This window comes from Corvus cornix, chromosome 2 (assembly GCF_000738735.6).
Source record: "Corvus cornix cornix isolate S_Up_H32 chromosome 2, ASM73873v5, whole genome shotgun sequence".
Lineage (NCBI taxonomy): Eukaryota > Metazoa > Chordata > Aves > Passeriformes > Corvidae > Corvus > Corvus cornix.
The window spans coordinates 19,529,338-19,549,419 of NC_046333.1; the positions used below are offsets into that span (position 1 = coordinate 19,529,338).

A 20,082-nucleotide genomic window follows, 5' to 3' on the forward strand; every position below is an offset into this window, starting at 1 on the left:
ATAAGATAGAGAACAGCTTATACACACAACATGAAAAGAACAGAGACTGAACTTGGTCCTCACAAATCTTTTCATATGAAGTGGTCAGTTCTTACTGTCAAAGCATAATTCTACAAAATCTTGTACTACATTTGGTACAGATCTGTCACTACAGTTATTGAAGGACCATCTGCTAACATTACCAAGCACACAAAAAAAAGGAAATAAGTCATGCCACTCAAAGACATACTAGTCCCCACTCATCCTGAATTAATGGCAAGGGTACCACCTACTTCTGCAAAGTAACTCTGAAAAAGACTAGTCTGCCATCCATCATTTATTCCTGTGAATGTAAAAAGAATTTTTAAATTTCATTAAAATTCCAAGACAGAAGTATCAGGAAATGTAACTCTTTTAAAAACGTGTTACTGACTATAGCTGGTTTTTTGGGATTTTTTTTCATAAGTCTACAACAAAGCAAGCCTCTAAGAGGCTTGGGAATCTGCTCTGATTTCAAAGAGAACATCATACTCAAGGTTCTTTTTTCAAAACCCAGATGTTTTTACTTACTGCACACGAAGGAGAAAGAAGCAGAATATTTTAAGCAGAGTTGGATTCAAGGATAGAAGGGATTCTCAGTCTTAAAAAAGGATAGCAGTCTGAGATTAAAGAGGAGTGAGCAATCTCCAAAAATTGAGTCCTGCTCAGATAACCAATCAGACAGCCAAAAAGACGATTTCTTCTATTCGGGAGGAGAGGTACATGTGTGGTGTAAAAAGGGAAATGAGAAGGTGAAGAATGCTTAATATGGAAGTACTAACAGCCAGCTCTCCAGGAAACATATCACATATGAAGACACACCTGAAAATTTGAACGAATTCCTAAGAACACTTCTGCTCTGTTCCACTGGGGACCTTGGCTGCCACTTTGAGTCCATAGTTTAGAAGTCTTGTTGCTGCTTTTACAGAGTACCTAAAAAATGAAGTAATTCTAGGTCACAAAAAAATATTTCCATTACCAACACACTTAAGAGTCCTATAATTGTATACAAGAATATGAAATTGTCTCGTACATCTAATGTCTATTCCACCTTTAAAATTCACAGAATCATAGAATATCTGGAATTGGAAGGGGCAATCAAATCCAAATCCCTACTCCTTGCAGGACTACCTAAAGCTGAATCATATGACTAGGACTGTTCAGGTGCTCCTTGCACTCTGTCAGGCTTGGTGCTGTGCCCCCTGTCCTGGGGAGCCTGTTGCAGTGCCCAGCCACCCTCTGGGTGAAGAACCTTTTCCTAATGTCCAATCTGACCCAAATGGAGATGTCAGTGTAAATGATTATACTAAGAAAATGATGCTTTGAGAATTTCTGATCTCCTCATAAACATACCCAGCCCAGAGCCTTAACTGGACTAACATATCTCATTAATTTATCCAGAGTGGCTAGCAATGAATAAAAATTGGTCATTAGTGGGTTGTGATTCAGTTGTACAACATGGAAACAGTGCTAACAAGACTTACTGAAAAATATATTTGTTCATGCATACAATTAACTGCTCTTCCAGGATAGATTTTCTTGTCCTTTCTCATGAAACATTTTGTTTCTTCCACAAATAAATTTTTTTCTCTTTTTTTGTAAAGACCAAATTTCATCTGTCTGAGCAATGAAAGACTTTTAAAAGCCCATACCCTTGTAAACAGCAAATTGGGGAATGATAACACTCTTCAACATGAGCAGAAAGCCCTAAATATTCTTTGATCCAACCTCATGGGCATCCAAATTCAACTGAGCTGACAATAACGAGATGGGTGTTTGATGAAGTGTGTCAAGCTCTGTCTCCAGCCAGTACTAGCAGAGCTAAACATCCATTCACCAGTTGCCTGAAGTACTTCTGCTTTCAAGGATTTACTGCTACTCTGTGTAATCTTCTCAGGGCAGCCCACGCATTTTTCATCATAATGGAAAACCCCTTTTTTTTTGTTTTAAATTTATGCAGTCCCATGAGTGTACATGATATTGCATAACAGGTAAGTTCTGCCAAGCAAACAGCAAATCCTCACACTAAAGAGCTTTCATTTCAGGGGAACAAAACAAATAGATAATATATTAAATTGGATAGAAAAACAAGTAACTTCTGACTTTATAGACAGGAAGATCTGCCCATAGAAGACATAAATTTTAAGTGAAAATAAATATATTAGAGAAAAAGAGATTACAGATATTATCTGAATGAATAAAGTGTGCTGAAAAAGAAAATATCTTTTTTTATTCTCAAATACAAACTATATATTTATATGAAGGTAGATATATGTATGACTATAGACATACATGCACATGCTCTTACAGACTGTAAATTATCTACTCTATTATATATCCAATTCCTTCATCAGAAATTCATATTTTCTATCATATCATGATAAAGGTTAAAATTTTAAAGTAAAACATGGCCATAAATTTGTGAGCTATTAGAACCCAAGGCTTCCCTGTACCTTAATGAATTTTGAAGCTCTGTGCATTTCAATTACATCACAAAAAAGCACATCTAATACTTTGGTAGTATTACCCATGCCAAGTCAGAGTACATAAACTAAATAAAAAAGGTTCCAACAAATAATCAAACAGAGGTTGCTCAGGAAAGTGACAGCAAATCAATGTTTAAGAAAATAATAGAAACACAGGAAGGTAGCCATTCGTGCAAACAGCAGGAAAATCCTCAGCAATCCTACATGATATTTGATGGCATGGATGCAGACTAAGACACAAAAGTCCAAAAAATGTGGTAGTCTTGGGGGAAGATATTGATTAAAGGTCTTTTAAGCACAGAAAATATTCACATTCATACAATAGTTAGAGCCTTCTTAATATAAATAATGAGATATCACCTAAATAGTTTTATATTCTGAGTTATTCTTACATCCATTATTAATTGATTAATCAAGCAATTGAAACCAGGCAATTATTAACAGTGTGCAAAGGTCTCATGATTTTCCTTTGGTACCTCTTAAAATCAATTAGGTGGGGGGTGAGGGAGAATCAGTTAAAGAACACAGGGAAATGGTAATCTATGTTGAAACTGGGAAAAAAAAAAATTATACTATACACATTTGCCTTTTGTGGTGGTAATACTGGCCGTGGCTCCATAGAATTTCCTGCTGATTCCTACAAAACACTCTTTGAATGTGATTCCAACTGACATGGGTTCCTACACTGTAAAGAAGCCCTGGACCCTGGAGTACGCAGAGAGGTCCCAAAGCACGTTAATTGGTCCCAAGCCTTAAAACTGAGGATGAACCATCTTTATGCCCTGATTTCCCACTGATTCTGAGGAATTAATATTTTACTGCTTGCCAAGCAGCCTAGCAAGATCTTTACCTAGCTGGGAGAAATTCAACTATATTTTTTAAAAAATTATTTAGGAAAAATCCAATAAAACACAGAACATGCTTCCGCTGAATACCTAGCAAACCACACGCAGGGTGTGTAGGTCACCACATCCCAGATTTCATTTCTAATATCAACACATATTTGTATGTAAACAAATCATAAAATTTGTTTTGAATTACAAAATTATTGAGTTCTGTCAGCCTTTTATTATAGTTTGTTATTCCGAGTAACTGAGCTAGTCAGAATTTATTTGTATATTTAAATTCACATGCACTGCCCACATCCGATATGATACTGACTGCGCTGGTGACTGGGTAAATACTGAGTATTTTTTTCAATCCATTCCTGATGCTGTAGGTATTTCATAGCATTCCTGGGAGATCCCATTATAAGCACAGAGCTGCATGGTAAAAACAACTGTTTAGAACAACATTGCTGCTTTCTTCATTTCTCTCTTCAGTGACTCATACAAGCTGCTAATGTGTTAAATTTCCTTCACAGAAAGCTTTTATTTTAACTGGAGTAACGAAAAGGATATGGGAAAGCAAATTTGTTGCTTATATGCCACAGAAATAGTTCAATGCTGCTTACATGAATATAATTAATCCCTGAAAGTGACATGTTCAGCTTTTCAAAGAATACGGTTCTTCTACAAAATTTTATGTCAAATTTTGATACTTCTTATTTTCATGCTCCCACATTTAGCCAAAGACCTTGATGTCCAAATACCTATTGTTGCTTTTCAGTGTCAAATGGTACTGTGTGACACAAAGCTTTTTCTTGTATGGAAATTCCAACCATAGCATGTCTATAACAGTCACAATTTTTGGTTGTTATAGAAAATTATTTCTCCAGTCTACTTGAGCTCATGCTTCCTTCTGATCATAACATGTTGAGAGCAGTAGAGTGTTAGCAATTGTTCATTTTCATTTACTCACAGCCTAGGCTTTAATGAAACTAAAAAAAAGAAAGGGCATCAATTTTCTCACAGTAATTTCATGCAGAAAAACAGAACAAAGAGCACCTCCATACCTCCAGAGAACCTACTGTTGAACCATTCATGTGATTCCAGAATATGATTTTGCATCTGGGCCCTGTAAGGGAGATAACTGGGGTAGCAATGTCAGCTGTGTGACCAAATTCTCCATTTGAGCTGTCTGCAAAGATATACCAGCCTTCTTCAGTGCACCTGCTCAGAGAAAAAGGGTTATAATTTATTAAAACAAAACATTTCATCATAATTAATTTATGATTGTAATATTTCCTTAGATAGCATCTGCTGTCTGACTATCTGGATGCAACTTAGTGTGTAGCCAGAATATATATAAAAAAAAAAACCCTTGCAAAGGCAGCTAGTATTTCCATATCAGATATTGGCAAAAAAAGGAAAAAAAAGAACTGAAGTCAACCCACAGGATCATGTAGATGTGGGTAGAGGGACTCTGGCTTTCCCTACTGCCCTATTTCCTCAGGGAAATTAGAAGGTTTGATCCTGGCCTAAAGTCAAGAAAATCCAGGTTGGGTGAAATTTTGTCCCCTGAGCTACTGGGAAAGACGAAGCTGTCTTTGAAGCAAGCATCAGACTCTGAGGGTACAGAGGGACCAGAAGTACAGTTTTAGTGTTTTGGGTACTTAAGATTTAACCCCTAAAACCCTTACTTTCCAAAATAAAATGCAGCTGTTTACCAAAGCTAAGATTCTCTTCTCTCCAACAGAGTTGCTTCACGCTCAGTACTCCTCAAAAGACTCTTTCCAACAAGTGCTTACAAACCTGACAATGGAGACTATGTTTTTAAATAGGTGCTGATATTAGGTTTTTCTTTCTTTCTGGTTTTCCTGATTGGCCAGGTTCTGAGCAACCACTCTGTAAAGTTGTATCACTACAGCTGTGAGAGGACAATGACCATACCCAGCAAGCACTGCCAAGAGAAACACAATATGCTCAAAGATGTCATGACATCTGAAAATCCTGCCTAATGGGAAGGGTCGGGAATTTGATAGTATAGATTCAGAAACAGGCCTTCAAAAATCCTCACAAATCAGGGACTTGTTCACTGCTTGTTAGCTGCACTACTGCTTCTACCTCCCCTGGTGTCGCACCAGGAAAGAAAACACCCATCCAAACAAACAATTAAAAAGGCAACATTTTAATGGGACAGATCTTCATTTTGCATAGTCAGATATGTTACATGTGAGATCACTGAAAACTGCTCATAAACATAGCAGGGACCAAAGTTTGTCTGGGTGGAATCCTAGGGGGAAGAGTAAGGATCTGTGGAAATCAGGATTTTCTCCACGATCTTGTTTTTCTTTTCATTAAAAGACAGATGAGAGACTTGCTGCTGATGCTTTTTTTTTATCACTGAATCCTGGCAACTCAGACATCTTTATAATTGCTGCATGCATTTACCTCATCCTTTAGCCTAAGTATATAAAACATTCTCCAAATAAACTGCCTGTGCTATATAACTAATAGTTGAAAGCTTTGAAAACTCGTGGTTACAGACCTTTCAAGAAGTGTGTATTTGGACAATTCATTTATTTCTCTCTGCTGAAGAAAGCTGTTATTTCAAGGTAGCAGTTTTAAGTTTCTTTTTTGCCTTGGTGCTGAGTATTCTACCAGAGCCTGGCTTGGAGGTAAAATAGGATCCAGTTCTCTTAAGGTTTGCAAAAATATTGAAAAATTCAGAATTACTCTGCTACTGGGAACTCATGCCTTCAATGGTCCAAGGGTGTCTGCACTGTATTTACAACAGCATTCAAAAGGACTATAAGAAGAAGAATGATAAAAAGCTCTGAAAAGCAAATAGCATTTGCAGACCTCATACTTTCCAGAGTATTCAGTATTACAGCCATGCCTCTCAGTGAGATCAGTTTGAAATAGTGGCAGGGTACAATCAATACCATGATGAAATTCAATCATCCATCTCTCATTGGTATGTTCTGTCAGACATGTCTTTGACCTGAAGGCAGGTCAAAGATCACACCTCTGCCCAGATACTACTGTCCCATAGCCCATCTTAAGAAGACAGGTGTCACTGCAAATTGTTGACCTTGTTTCAGTGTTTGCTATAGTATCGCATTTCAAACTAGTAAACCAGACGAAAGTCCCCTGTATGAAACACTTCACAGTGCTAGCCATTAAACATGGTGGTGGTATGTGATTACAAGAATATGAAGGTTATGTGAGCAAGTAATGGGAAATGGAGGGATCAGAAGGGGATGGGTAAGTATGTGAAGAGCATCCTTGTTCACTTTCACTCCTATCAAGGAAAGTTTTATAGTTTTATAGTTTTGTAGGACTACAAGACTAATGTACTTGCGACCTATCCGTGTTTAAAAGGAAAGTTTTCTTCTTGTGAAAATTAACCTGCATCATGTTTGCTCACAGAACAAAGTAATTTCTCTGTCTTGAAATCTTAAGCTGCCTGGTATAGAAGCCTGCATGGAACTTCCAGAGAGGTGCATGATCTACAGGAAAGAGTTTGAAGAAAGCCAATTAACTTACACGCAATCACCTGTTCAGTTTGTCAAGCTCTGACTTTGGAAGTAAAGGATTTCTTTCTTACCTGGCCCATTTTTATTTTAAACTAGTAAGAAGGTATTCCGAAGCTTTCCATAAAAATAAATTATCAGTTTCTGTTACTCTGTTCAGATGATGTTCTTCACCTCTTCACCCTCAACCTTTGTTTTTTAAGTGATCTTTGGAGAAGATAACTTTCTTCATCATGAGAGTTAATCAACTGATCCCTCCTTAAATTCATTTCTTTCCTATTCCATAAAAAGGCTCCTTTGAGTATTTTTTTGTTTGTGTTTTGGTTTGTTTTTTTTTAATGAGACCTCAATAAGTTAATGGTAAGAACTGTAAAACAAGGTATTTTTCAACATTTATAATAGTGAATAAATCTGGCTTGTAGCATAGCTCTTATGTAAGTGCTGAAATTCAGCAGAATATAGGCAGGCTCCCCTGCCAGTAGCTGCAGAGCTCAGGTCAATTTAGAAAACTAACCCATGGAAAACCTCTTAGTTGGCAGCTACACTAGGTGTCATTAAAATCTAGATATTTACCCTTTGAAAATAATTAATTTTACCTCTGTACTAGAAGCATTCCCTATACAAGGACACTCCTGTGCCAGTCCAAAAATCCTAATTAATTTCAAAGGGAAATTCACAGCATTGTAATGGATATAAAATTTTCAACATGAACAACTGACCTATATTTGCATACTTATCTTTGTTAATACCTTAATATTTCAAATATTTTTTAAACTGTATTTGGCAAAGAATGGACATTCATAGAAGAATCCTCACGCATTTTCCCCTTCAAGGCATTCAAAAGAACACAATGAACTGAATATACTAATTAGGGAAAGATTAGGTGGGTTAAGAAAAATTAGGCCCATCTTAAATCTGGCACTGCTATCAAGTCACATCTCATGCTGTGAATTATACATTTCACAGTACTAATTGTCTATTGTTGCAGTGTCTGAAAGTGGATCGAAACTTATTCAGATGCTGTCTTGTACAGCAAGTTCAAACTCTTATTTAATGAATTGTTGGACATCTCTCAGTTTTAAAGTGTTAATTCGTCCGTGTATCTTCTACAAATTGTTTGAGAACATCTGATTAAACACTTAAATGGACTTATAAAATAGCCTTTACTCATTATTTTTCCCTAGGACTGAAGGCTAAACTTGATTAGAAAAGAAACAACTCCCTTTCACTAAGAAGTTCTGATTTCCTTCCAAATCTCAGCAATAATGAGAAAAACAAACAAACAGGAAACATAAACTGGAGAGGGAAATTTTAGTCAGAGTTACAAGTATCCCAATGATCATCATACCCTACTAAACTTCAAAATTCAGAAAGCAGCAGCCTCCACGTGCTCCATTTTTCCTGATTCTCTGTGTCCATAAACACTGTGCAGTATCTATGTAGCAAATCAGAGCCCCACACCTATTGCACCTATTATGCATTGAAAGTGTTCCTCAGCTCTCCACCACCATCTGTCCGGGATCTGCCAGGTGTGAGTGACCTGCAATTAGAACAGATGGGTTTCTGTATAGAGAAAAAACCAAAATAGTGGCCAAGAACACCCAGTACGGCACTAGGTGACCTTCAACAGAAGCACTCTCTTGACCAAAGGGGAAGGATAGTGGGATATTGGACATATCAGGAAAATGTGGAACATCAAAGCTCAAGCTGATGGTTTCAACCAGTCAAGACAGTGGCTTCAGTTTGCATTTTCCACATCCTTGGCACCCTTTATCAGGGTAGTGAGGCTAGGGGAGATAACTCTCTTCTCTAGCTTCTTTCCCCCAAAGCATAAGTAACCACCTGACAGTAGTTCTGCTAAAGTTAATTCATTAGCAGTTTTTTTTTTTTTCTAGATTAGCTACAATTTCCTAGCTAAAAACATTTCATCAAAAGATTTCTGAGAAAAAATTTTAGCTAATAGAGAGTTAAATTCTAACCTTTTAATTCCTCAAAAACATATTTATGAGAAAATATTTATATTTTTGTCATTTTTTCTTGTACTGTCATCAGAATATAGCATTGATATTTTAATGCCTTATATATTTGACAAAAGGTGGTTGTAAACTGTGATACTTTGACCTTTCCATCATACCAACTTCATTTTCTGTTGACTCCTATTAATTCTTGTTTATAGTGTCAAAACCAGATGACATGAAAATTCTGGCAAAAATTTAAGAGGGTATAAAAAGAAAACTTGTTATATTTTCTAGCAAAAAAAGTTGCAATACAAATATATAGCATTCAAAATTAATTATTACAATATTCCAAAGGAAACAGGCAAAGAATGAGGACAGTTTAATCTTTATGTGTTCATATATAGTCCAATGTAACTTCAGTATTAAGTGTAAAATGGGGAAGCCATGTAGATATTCAGCCTTTTACTTGAAATTTGTCTGTAACGTGGGAAACTGCTCAAAGGTGAGTAGAGAAAATTTAGAACTGTTACAGAAAGTGTTATAGAAATATATATATATAAAAATAGAATAATCCTTCTGTAAAAAAAAAAAAAAAACAAACCCTAACATTTCCCACAACATTGCATCTTCCTGGAGGAATAACAAAAAATGCTACAAAAATTCAGAAGTGAAAGACACCTTAATATGCAAGAATTCATTCAAAAAGAAATTGATCACTTCCTTTGTGGTGTGGGTAACAGCTCCTCAATGCACTACCCATTATGCCCATTAGTTCAGCCAGAAGGCCACAGGTGTATAGGAAGGAGAGGGTACTCGTGGTGGACAGTGCCAAGGTTTTACTTAAGGTTTACAGTGACTGTGAATCTGAAAGACATATAGTAGGGCACAAATCTTTACAAAGCATGAGAAGATTTACGATGAGAAGGATGGAGAATGATAAAAAAAATACCTTGTTTCTTTCCTATCTGTACTTGTTAGATATTCAGTGTCTACATCAGAAATACTTTGACTACTTATCCTGCTGTAGATAATATAGGATGGCCTATTATAGATCACAATATGTGAACAAAACCTTCACAGACCTCTTCTTGCAGTTTGACATATAACATATTCATAGGCTTAAAAAAATTTCTTCCCTGAATAAAGATTGTTGCAGCTGTGAGGATGTTGTTTCAGAAAAATAATATATATTCAAAATTAAAATGTTATGAAATATGTAATTTCCAATATTCCTAAAGGACAATAAGAACTCCAATAATTTAATTAATTCTATGCATGAAAGAAGGATTTTCTGTGCTGAACACTTCCAACCACTTAAATATTAATAGGTCTTAAATAGTCAGTAACTAAAATCTGTATCTAACAACTAGAAGAAAAAAAAGAAAGGAAAGTTTTCCTTGAATGAAATGTAAGCATTTCAGTATGGATTAAAAAAAATTAAAAGAGAAAAGAGGGAGTGAACAGTTGTTAGGAATGCAGATTTTCACTTACAGCCATATGGGATAAATTACTTTTAATGTGGTTATTCCAAAAAAGAGTAAGTTCTCTTATGATTTGAAACATTTCTTTTTCCTAGTAATCTCTCACATCCATTAACATTTAATATTACGGCATAATAAACTCAGAAACAAAAAAATATAATATGACTGTCATGCCATAATAAAGCAGACATAAATTTTTTGGAAGACTGCTTTCTGAAAGGATGCCATAGAGCTATTTCCTACTGCAGAAGCCAACCTCTACTTGTGTTTACAGCTGAATGCCAACAGACAGAGTTCCTTGCATAGTGCCACAGAGAAAAAAATTCTATCCTTGTCACACAAATACAAGATTGAGTTCAATAGTTAATTCAAACTGAATGGAACCAAAGGTGCTTAACACATCAAAACACAAGTCATACTGAGACCTGTAACTGGACACTGACATCGGAAAGTTGCTCAAAAGAAAACCACCAGAAGTGTGAGAAGGAATTCTTGTACTAAATAAAAGCATGGTATGTTTATTATTGGATCCTGAGAGTCAAAATTCTAGAAGAAAATTTCTATCTGTGACCATACTCCAAGTGTATCACATAAAACTTTTATGCCTTGTTTTATATAATAAATACGAATTCCAGAAAGAAAATGAGTTGGCAAAGTTTTACTGACACAGAATGATTAAAGTCTTCACACTTTAATTTATTTTCATTATGAGATTAATCCCATGCTCTGGCATCCTAACATAAGAGGCAAAAAAAGACTTTGGGTACATTCTCTTTCTTTGTACAAAATTAGGTCTGATTAAATTATGATTACTTGCACTGAAATAATATGACATCATCCTGCAAATAATTTCTGGCCATTATCTTATTCTTAAAAGTAAATGGTATTATTTAAGTTAGACAAACAAGGAAAAAGAAACCAACAACAAACAAACAAAAAAAACCCCAAGCAAACAAGTAAAACCAAATATACAATACTTAATTTTTTTTTCTCCTATTTTGAAGTTCTTAGACTCTCAAATTTAAAGCATTTCTTGATAGTTGAAAAAACTGCTGGGCTTAAGTATATTACTTAAAAACTTTAATTTTGCCTGATTTTCCTGTCCTGAATTCTGATAATGATTGTCTGAAAAGCAGACACAAAAGCAAGACACATGGGTTAAAAATATGTTCATCAGGGGAGCTATTTACACAGCAATAATTATCATGTCAGCTTAGAATTTTATTTCTGCATCCATTTTTGGTTTGATTCATTAGATTTGGTGCATGAATTATCATGTCAATTAAGTGACTACAAAGTTTTCAATTAACAGTTGTACCCAAATATCATTAATAATGTCAAAGAATTTGCTACATCCCTATCCAGATTCTTTAAAAAGGAAATAAACTGATAGACTTATCCATTTGCTGGTGTCAACTCTGTACACTTGTTTAAGCCTACACAAACTGCTACTTTTATTGTTATAGCTTTTCTAAACCAATCTGCAATAGAGAATTCCATTTGCTAAGTATAGAAACATGTCACAGGAGCTCTACATTCATACATGAATATTGGTCTTTTCCGTACACAACGCCAATGCCTCCTAGTCCTTTGTAGAACACACAACTGACTTTTTCTAGCTCAAGCCAGGGACTGTCTATCTCAAGCCAGGCTCCCATGGCAAACTCCCAAAATGGCTTCTAATCCTCCAGCCTTTGGTTTATATATACACATACAAGCTGTTCTCACTATTTCCAAAGTAATTACTTTCACTTAATTAATGTAATTACGGCTTTAAAGACTCACACCTCCACCTCACAATTCACCAGTCTACATGTGGCTAGCCCAAGTACTTATTCTGGGGAAGCAGATGGTTTGAGTCCAAGTATTCACATATATTTTTGCTGAAAGAACTCATTGTAAGCTGCACTGCCAGCTACTCTTGAATCAGGATGAATCCAAACATTTCTATATGTAGTCATGCATATTTTATTTTAATTTGTAAACATACAAGATTACAGTAACACAGCTTGCCTCATCTAACTCCATGGAAGTTTGGGGAAAATGGATGAGAAAATAAAACTAAATGTTGCAGGGTTTTAATTCCACAAAACTGCTGCTCTGCATCTCCTGTTGTAATTTGGAAGGATCTATTTTCTGTACTTCTCTATAGACCAATAAACAAGGGGAAGGGGGAAACCATAGAACCAAACTGCATCTCATGTGAGACACCACAAGAGAAATACATTACAGAGTTGCCTGAAAACTGCAATCTCTATGGATCATTTACTTTCTCTTTTCATCAGTCCTTTTCAATATACTGTTTGTTGCATTAAACCCTGAAAATATGTTGAAAACCAGTAATACAATTCCATGTATCACTGTGCCAATTCAAACCTATAGTGGAAAGGTTGTGAGAGGATTTACTAAGTACACATACAGGGCTGGTATTGGCTAATATATAACAATTAAAGAGCAGTCAATGAAAGATTTGACAGCTAATTTATTGTAAACAGTTGCTCTTTTTTATGGAATATACTTCCTTTTCACATGAGACCGAGAAACAACTAGGTAGCATTGCAATTCTTTGCTATTGTTGAATGATTTTTTCTGGATTTGGTATTGTTGTTTTGGGATTTTTGTAAAAATGCAGTAATTTTAATGAAGTGCACAGTGAAACTAACATATTGAGCTCATTCTTTAATAGTGATAGAATTCAGGCTGATTAAATGCAATATAATGTAATTTGAAACTAGTAGCAATATAGCAAAGACTTTGTTGGAGTGGTCTTAATTTAAAGACCATCTCTGCACTCTATGGGCTATTGTCACAGGAAGTAAACATATGTGTCACTAGAACCAGGCAAGTATTTTTCTGTTCAGAATAAATACACTGCACAGAAATTTTCTTATTAATGAAGTTGTATTACATTGAAAATTGTTTGTACTCAATACATTTGCTAGTTATCTGTAGGGGTTTTTTATCAATAAATCTTACTGTTACTTTTAACTGGATTAATGCATCTTTTTAAAACACATTTCTTACTTAATTAAAAAAAAAAAAACAACAAACCTCACACATTTAAAACCAAAGGGGCATGCAGAAAACTTAAGTTTTGTTCCTTGAGTTAAATGAAAGGAGTATCTTCCAGGGAGCTAGTACCTATCTTAAGCAATCTACCTAGAATGCAATGTTAATTTACAAATCTTCACTGAGAGAATAGAAATATTTTACATTTTAATATGAGGTGATATAATTTACCAGAAAAATGGTAAAATCAAAATAAATGGTAAATAAAATACCAACTAAACTGAAGTTAGCTCTAACTACAGTAGTTTTGAACTGCATTAGTCAAATATTAAATGACTGCAGGATTCACAAGACCTATTGTGTTAACTTGTACTGCCCACCCGTGGGTAAAACTGCTGGGATAAGAGCAATAGCTAACAACGATAATTAACAATAACAATAACAATAACAAAACTGGTAGCAATAGTTTACAACTAACCATAGCTAGTAAGGTAGAAAAATGAGCATAAATTAGTTGTGTGAAGAAAGACTATTTGAGAAGGTATTCACCTAAAACTGATCAAGAGGATGACCACCGTGAACTAAATTAGTACCAAATTAATTACAAAGCCAGATTTCAAAGGAGAAGTCAGCTTGAAAAGAAGTGTAAAAGTAGGATGAGAATTTTTAGTAGCAGGGATTGATAACGCAGCGCAAAGAGCAGTGGCCAACATCTGTTTTTGACATGCCAGAGGTCATCTTGCTGATGCCACAACCACTGCAGAGACCAGACAGAGCACCACCCCCACTGGATGCTGCCAACAGCCTGCAGCCAACTGCTGGGCTGAGAGTTTGGCACGCTACAAGGAGGGTGATTTCTCATGGCATGTGTACACATAAAGCTGGAGCAGCCATGTCTTCCAAACTTGCTTTCCCGTAAGTGGGAACATGCTTGTACTCCACATATCCTGTGGGAGGAGTACACATGTGCTTCTCTGAATGGGGATGTACTGAATCTTTTGGGAATTACTTATAGAAAGGTGTTTAGTAATTTTTATCTGCTTATTAATGTTTTTTATTTTGATTCATCTGTAGTATTGATCCTGCATACCTACTTCACTGGTTGTCAGTTAATTATGTGTCATTATTAAATCAGTAAACTGTTTCTGTATTGTAAACGGAACAGTTTTTCCCCTAGACAATCTGTATGTGGTTAAGATCACACATTCTAGAAGAGACTCGAGCACCTGAAAAAATGTACTCACGTAGTATGATCGGTTAATGGGCAGTGTTGTTCTTGCTCAGGGTAGAGATTTGCTCCTCTTCCAAGTTGCCACTTGAATGTGTTTGTGATATGTATGGAATAGTTTCTTGACATCTGTTCCAAGGCTGGTTGATGCCATCCACACAGGCCTTTATCTTCGAAGTCACAGACTTCCATAACTTTAGAGATTAACAGTGATTACTCATGTTTATATAAAAATTGAAAATTTTTAACTCATGTTACAATACAAAAAGCAACATGTAGATAAAACGCATTCAATTCATAGTATCTGTGAATACTTACACATTACTAACATGCATAGTTTTTTCCTTATAGATAAAACATGAATTATATATGTTCTCCTCTATCAGACAGATTCTAATTTTGGGAATACACCAATTTATTTGCACCACAGTATCTACCTTCATATGCGTTCTGACCAGCTTTCAGGTCATTCTAATAATCTGCCATATAATATACATGGAAATTTATGTAAAATTCATCAGCCAAGAATCTGTGAGCTGCTGTATGGTTCTGTCTCCAGTCCTGTAGGCTGATGACATTAGCAAACCTTATAAATTGTGTACAAAGTCCATGCCCAAAGTTCTAAAAAAACCCCAAAACAAAACAAAGCAGTTCTCACAAAACTTGAAAGTTACATAAAAATGCATCTATTTGGTATTGGTGTTAAATACTGAATTGTTGTCTTACTAAATAAATATGCAACTGCCTTTCAATGACTTTTTGCTTCCTGAGCAACTGGACAAGAAAAGTGAGCTCACTACTGATCCTCCTTAGGGTAAAGAAACCAATTTATTTTCCATTTCTGCTATGAATATTTATTCTCCAGCACATGATCCAAGTTGAGTCTAGTCACTCTCCAGAACTTTGGAACAGATTATTACGCTTAAGTGACTTTTTTGAGACTTGTGCGAGGAAAATGAGAATTTATTTTAACCCATAAACCCATATAAAATGCTGCATCGAGAAATCATAGTTTGTTGGTAGACTGCGCCTGATACTTCTTTCCTTGAAGGCTAAAAATGGTAGACTAAAGAGAGAGTGAGTTTTGATTTACAGCTTGTATATCCTCACAAAGGAAGCAAACTGCAGGCAGTGTGATCTCATGAGTTGCCCATATGAAGATTTGTGATGTTTCATGAGAATGATGAGTTGCATTAAATGCATATTCCCCTTTTTAACATGCTTTGTAAACATTGTATGTAAAGTGCCTCTGAGAAAGATAACACCTTCCTGTGACCATATTTCTGTTTCAGTCAGGATGTTTTTAAGTCCTAGTCCAGCATTGTCTTTTAAGTGATAAATTCCCATCTTAGTGATGGGAGACCTCAGACAGAACAAATATGTAAAGGTGTAGTCTCCACAGTATTTATCTTGCTTAGAAGGAAAAGATGTTTTGTAAGATAATGTAAATTTCTGAGGAGAGAAATAATCGGAGGGCTCTGCATTTATTTCTCAGGGCCAGATTTCAAAGGCTGGTGTTTTTTCACACTATAGGAAACTACCCAGTGATACTTAAACATCAGATTCATTTCTTCCAGTTATTCCCACATAAGAAATAGACATAGGGAGTGAAGGATGCTTTTCCTCACTGAGTCCTCAGCCTTGAGAGAGGTGACTGAATTCCCTACACTTTGTGTAATGAATTCAGAGTTTTCATTTTCAGTGACAATAGTCTTGCTTGCAAAGGATGATGAGGTCACTGTCTCTAGATGTCTGTCCCCCACATTAACTGTCTTCAGTAAATAGTTCTTTCAAGTACTGTTCTTTGAGGCAAAAGGAAGTCATTAATAGCTTCTAAAATGCTACAGTGTGAACTGCTGCAACTCAGAAGCAACAGACAATTGCCTTAGATCTTTATGGACATCATATGCAGACCTTGTCCATTTTCCCACTTACAGCATTCCCATAAGACTAACAGCTTTACAGGCTGGAACTCACTTCTGTGTGGAGTAGGGTGAATTTCACAATAGTTGCTGCTGCTGAAACAATTTGGTATAAAAAAATCCCCAACAACCAAACAAGCAAATGAAACCCATACTCATTGAAGTAGGTAAGAAGTGGATCCAGTTCTCCCAGACATCCACCCCGAACATGAAACTCTAAAGTTATTCTCTCTTCCAGTCTAGACTAGTGAACATTTTAAGAAACTATACTCACTTAAAATTGTCATGTATAGTTATCAATCATTAGGGAGCTGAGGATTCCTCCCCCTGCCATATTTCAGCAGTTACTTGAATTGAAATGTTGAGCCTGAATCAGAAGGCAGAAAGTGCATTACATCACACATATATTAAGAGCAAACTGCTATTATATTTCTGGGGAAAATCACATTAAAATAACATTTAGGTGCTAATATCAAATTGCAAAGATAAGATAGAACTGCTGAAGCAACGTGTTTAAGACACAAAACTAGTAAGGTAGCAAAGAACATCATCTATTCCACTCACCACAAGCTGACTCATCAGACTTATCAGAGCAGTCAGGTCTAAAATCACACTTCTGGATCATCTGGATGCAGTGGCCAGAGGCTCTGCAGACAAACTCCTTCTCTGTGCAGTTGTTCATGGGGAGTGTGGCAGGAACTGAAGTTGCTGAAGTAGTTGTAGAAATAGTGGGCAAATTTCCTTTGAAAAAGGAGCCAAAAGAATGTTGAGCACCTGGACTAAGGCACTCCAGCTTCATAATGGTTTCTCCCCTTGCCGCTCCCACCCTTTTCCAGGGTATAGCTTTATGGAAACATGCCGGGACAGTTGAGTTGAGCTCAGCAGGAACTGAATTGGAGCTGTCCTCAGTGGAAAGCACTAGTTTTGTCACACCATCCATATAATCTTTGGCACTTGCAGGAATTTATTTACACCTCTTGCCTGTCTTTCAAATTTGGATTAACCCAGTGAATCACTTCAAAAAACTGATGCCAAGACTCACCAAGCAATCACAGAAACTGATTTTCTCAGTGAACCAAGGCTAACAGATTATTCCGATGATAATGGGGTTTTTTAACATGTTGATTACTACAAGTGACTGTGGAAATTACTATGTAACCTTCTTACCTTGTAAATTTATCCATGAAAAAAATTATTTTCTCATTAGAGAAATTATTCTGAGGTCACCACCTTGTTCCACCACCTCCTTTATGTTTCATTCAAACTCATTACCACTTCTTGCAAATCATCTTTTTTTGTCCTCCTATTCTTTAAAATGCACCTTTCTTCAAACTTACTCTCTTTTCTTGAAAACCTTTGCTATTATTGTCCATAAAATGAATTTTCACCATAAAACTCCTTCTTAAAATTTAATAATTTATTAAATTTTTAGCTGTAGTGCACAATGCACCTGAGCAATACACCTGAGTTAATTAAAAAGTATGCATGAAGACTTTTTATATTAAATGTGTCTGGGATAGCAAGGAATTTCTTTTTTTTTTACCCTTGAAGGCTGGAGCAATAATACTGATAATAAATTACCCATTTCTATTTTGTAGGGTAGATAGAAAATCTAAGACATTAAATAAATTATATTCCAGTCAAATGAATGATACTCCCATAATGTCCTAAAACTCAAACAAAAGACTTAGGGGAAGGAATGTTCTGAAGGAAGAATTGTATTAATTGATAAATCTATCTACAACTCATAATAATAGCAAGGACCTTATTGGTCAGAAATTTTTAAATATAAATGCCACGTTCAAGCCTCTGCTCCTGATAAGCTGAAATGGAAGAAGAAATTTTGAAGTACCCTAGCCTTCGCCACGCGTGAAAAGAAAGGAGGACCTGATACTGCCTCTATTTTGAAACAATTAATTTTCTATACTTTATTAAACACCATTTTGTCCAGAGCAAGCATCACTGAATAGCCTTTGATTAGGGCATTCAAATGATGTATTGAAGCAGTACATTCAAGATTCAAAAGATTCAACATCTTCAATGTTACTTATGAGAGACTTTACCACCAAGCTGTCAAAACCATCTCTCCCTGTGAGTATTTGGTCACTTAAAGTGGAGCAAGAGCAACTGGGCAGTGCTTGATTCTAGTGCACAGGGACAGGGGAACCCTGCTTTTTCAGCCTGATCCCACTTGTGTTAAATATGGTGGAATATGCCACAGCTGTTGTCTGTTTTGCAGGCTATTCCCACAGTCTCTCTGACTGTTTTTTGGTTGTTGGGATACTTTTATGACATGGAGGAGATGAAATAAAGGCAGGACCCTGGACTGTCTCAAAAATTGCTCTCAACACTTAAAATATTTTCAGTATATACATAACACAAAACCTGATTCCTGTCCACCATTATACTTGACTATTTTATCTTTCCACACAATGAGCTTTTCTTTGTTTAGTTATTAACTTTGAAACTCTGACCCTCAAAAATTTCCAAATTTCTTGTTTATTTTGAAAGTTTTCTTCCTAACTAATTTAAAAATTAGTTCTTTTAAGATTATGTCCCCTGAATATAAGTCACGGTACATTAATTATTTACAAAAAGCCTTTATATCCAAAATGTTATAATAACAGCTTTACTCTGTATAAGTACGGTAAGACATTAGATAATTATCTGCAAAAGAAATACCATACACACATTTGATATTCCTAGTAGAACCAATTATATCTACAAGAAATTTTTGGAGTAGCAGAACAAAACTCATCTGCACTAGGGTGTATATATGAAGTGCTAGGATACTAATATTCAGACACTGTTTTAAACTGTTTGCTGCTCTACAGCTCTGTCATGACTTTACAGCAACTGTCACACCATATATAACCCTGCAATGCCTGCTGCAGCTAACAGCAGCCCTCTTAAAATCCCTTCTGTGATGACCTCTGGATCTCAAGGCTGGTGTCTTGAAGTACATGTCTTTTGGGATATAATATTTTACAATTCTGTAGACATTGTACTACCCTTAGTAACAATGACTTTTGATGACAGGTTGCTCTATCACCTGAACTACTTTTGTGCTGTCACGTGAGAGCAATTGGCACAGTAAGTATATTAGGAATTATTGGGGTGGAAAGCTGTATCAAACTGAATAGGATGAATAAAAGTTCAGTTCATTTACACGCAGATGAGTTTCTTTTACCTTCTAGGAATAAAAATCTCAAAGAGTATGGAAGCGGAACACTTCTCACTAAGGGTCTCTTTTGGACCTTACATGCACAGCAGAAACTATTTTGTGCTGATGCCTGGATATGAGGGTCTGAGAAGCAGGGAAACAAGTCTGGATTTCCTTGTCAGGCATAGTCACAGTTTAACCTGGTTTATACTTTTCTAGTAGCAATATTTTCAAATGACAGCAATCAATCAGCTCACAGGTCAGAGATGTGCACTTCAGCTCTTACCATTGTAAAGAGTACAGCCCAGAAAAGACACATCATCAAGTCCAATGTCTCCAGTGAAACCATCTCCTACGGTACCTTTCACCAAAATCTAGGAAAACACAAATTACAAAAGCATTTTTCAGTGTATAAGTAGACTTCCACTTCTCATTAAATATTTCTTACGAATTGATAGAG

General features: G+C 35.9%; 1 protein-coding gene across 1 annotated transcript in view; it reads right to left on the reverse strand.

Annotated features, from left to right (window-relative positions):
- The window catches only part of MALRD1 (MAM and LDL receptor class A domain containing 1), a 239,387-nt gene that overhangs the window by 143,470 nt on the left and 75,835 nt on the right, over positions 1 to 20,082 (reverse strand). The window contains exons 18-22 of the mRNA XM_039549861.1: positions 19,909 to 19,996; positions 17,024 to 17,200; positions 14,554 to 14,731; positions 4,399 to 4,555; positions 841 to 951 (exon numbers count right to left, since the gene is read on the reverse strand). Coding sequence (XP_039405795.1) covers positions 841 to 951; positions 4,399 to 4,555; positions 14,554 to 14,731; positions 17,024 to 17,200; positions 19,909 to 19,996 — 711 coding nt within the window. The remainder of the gene's footprint in view (positions 1 to 840; positions 952 to 4,398; positions 4,556 to 14,553; positions 14,732 to 17,023; positions 17,201 to 19,908; positions 19,997 to 20,082) is intronic.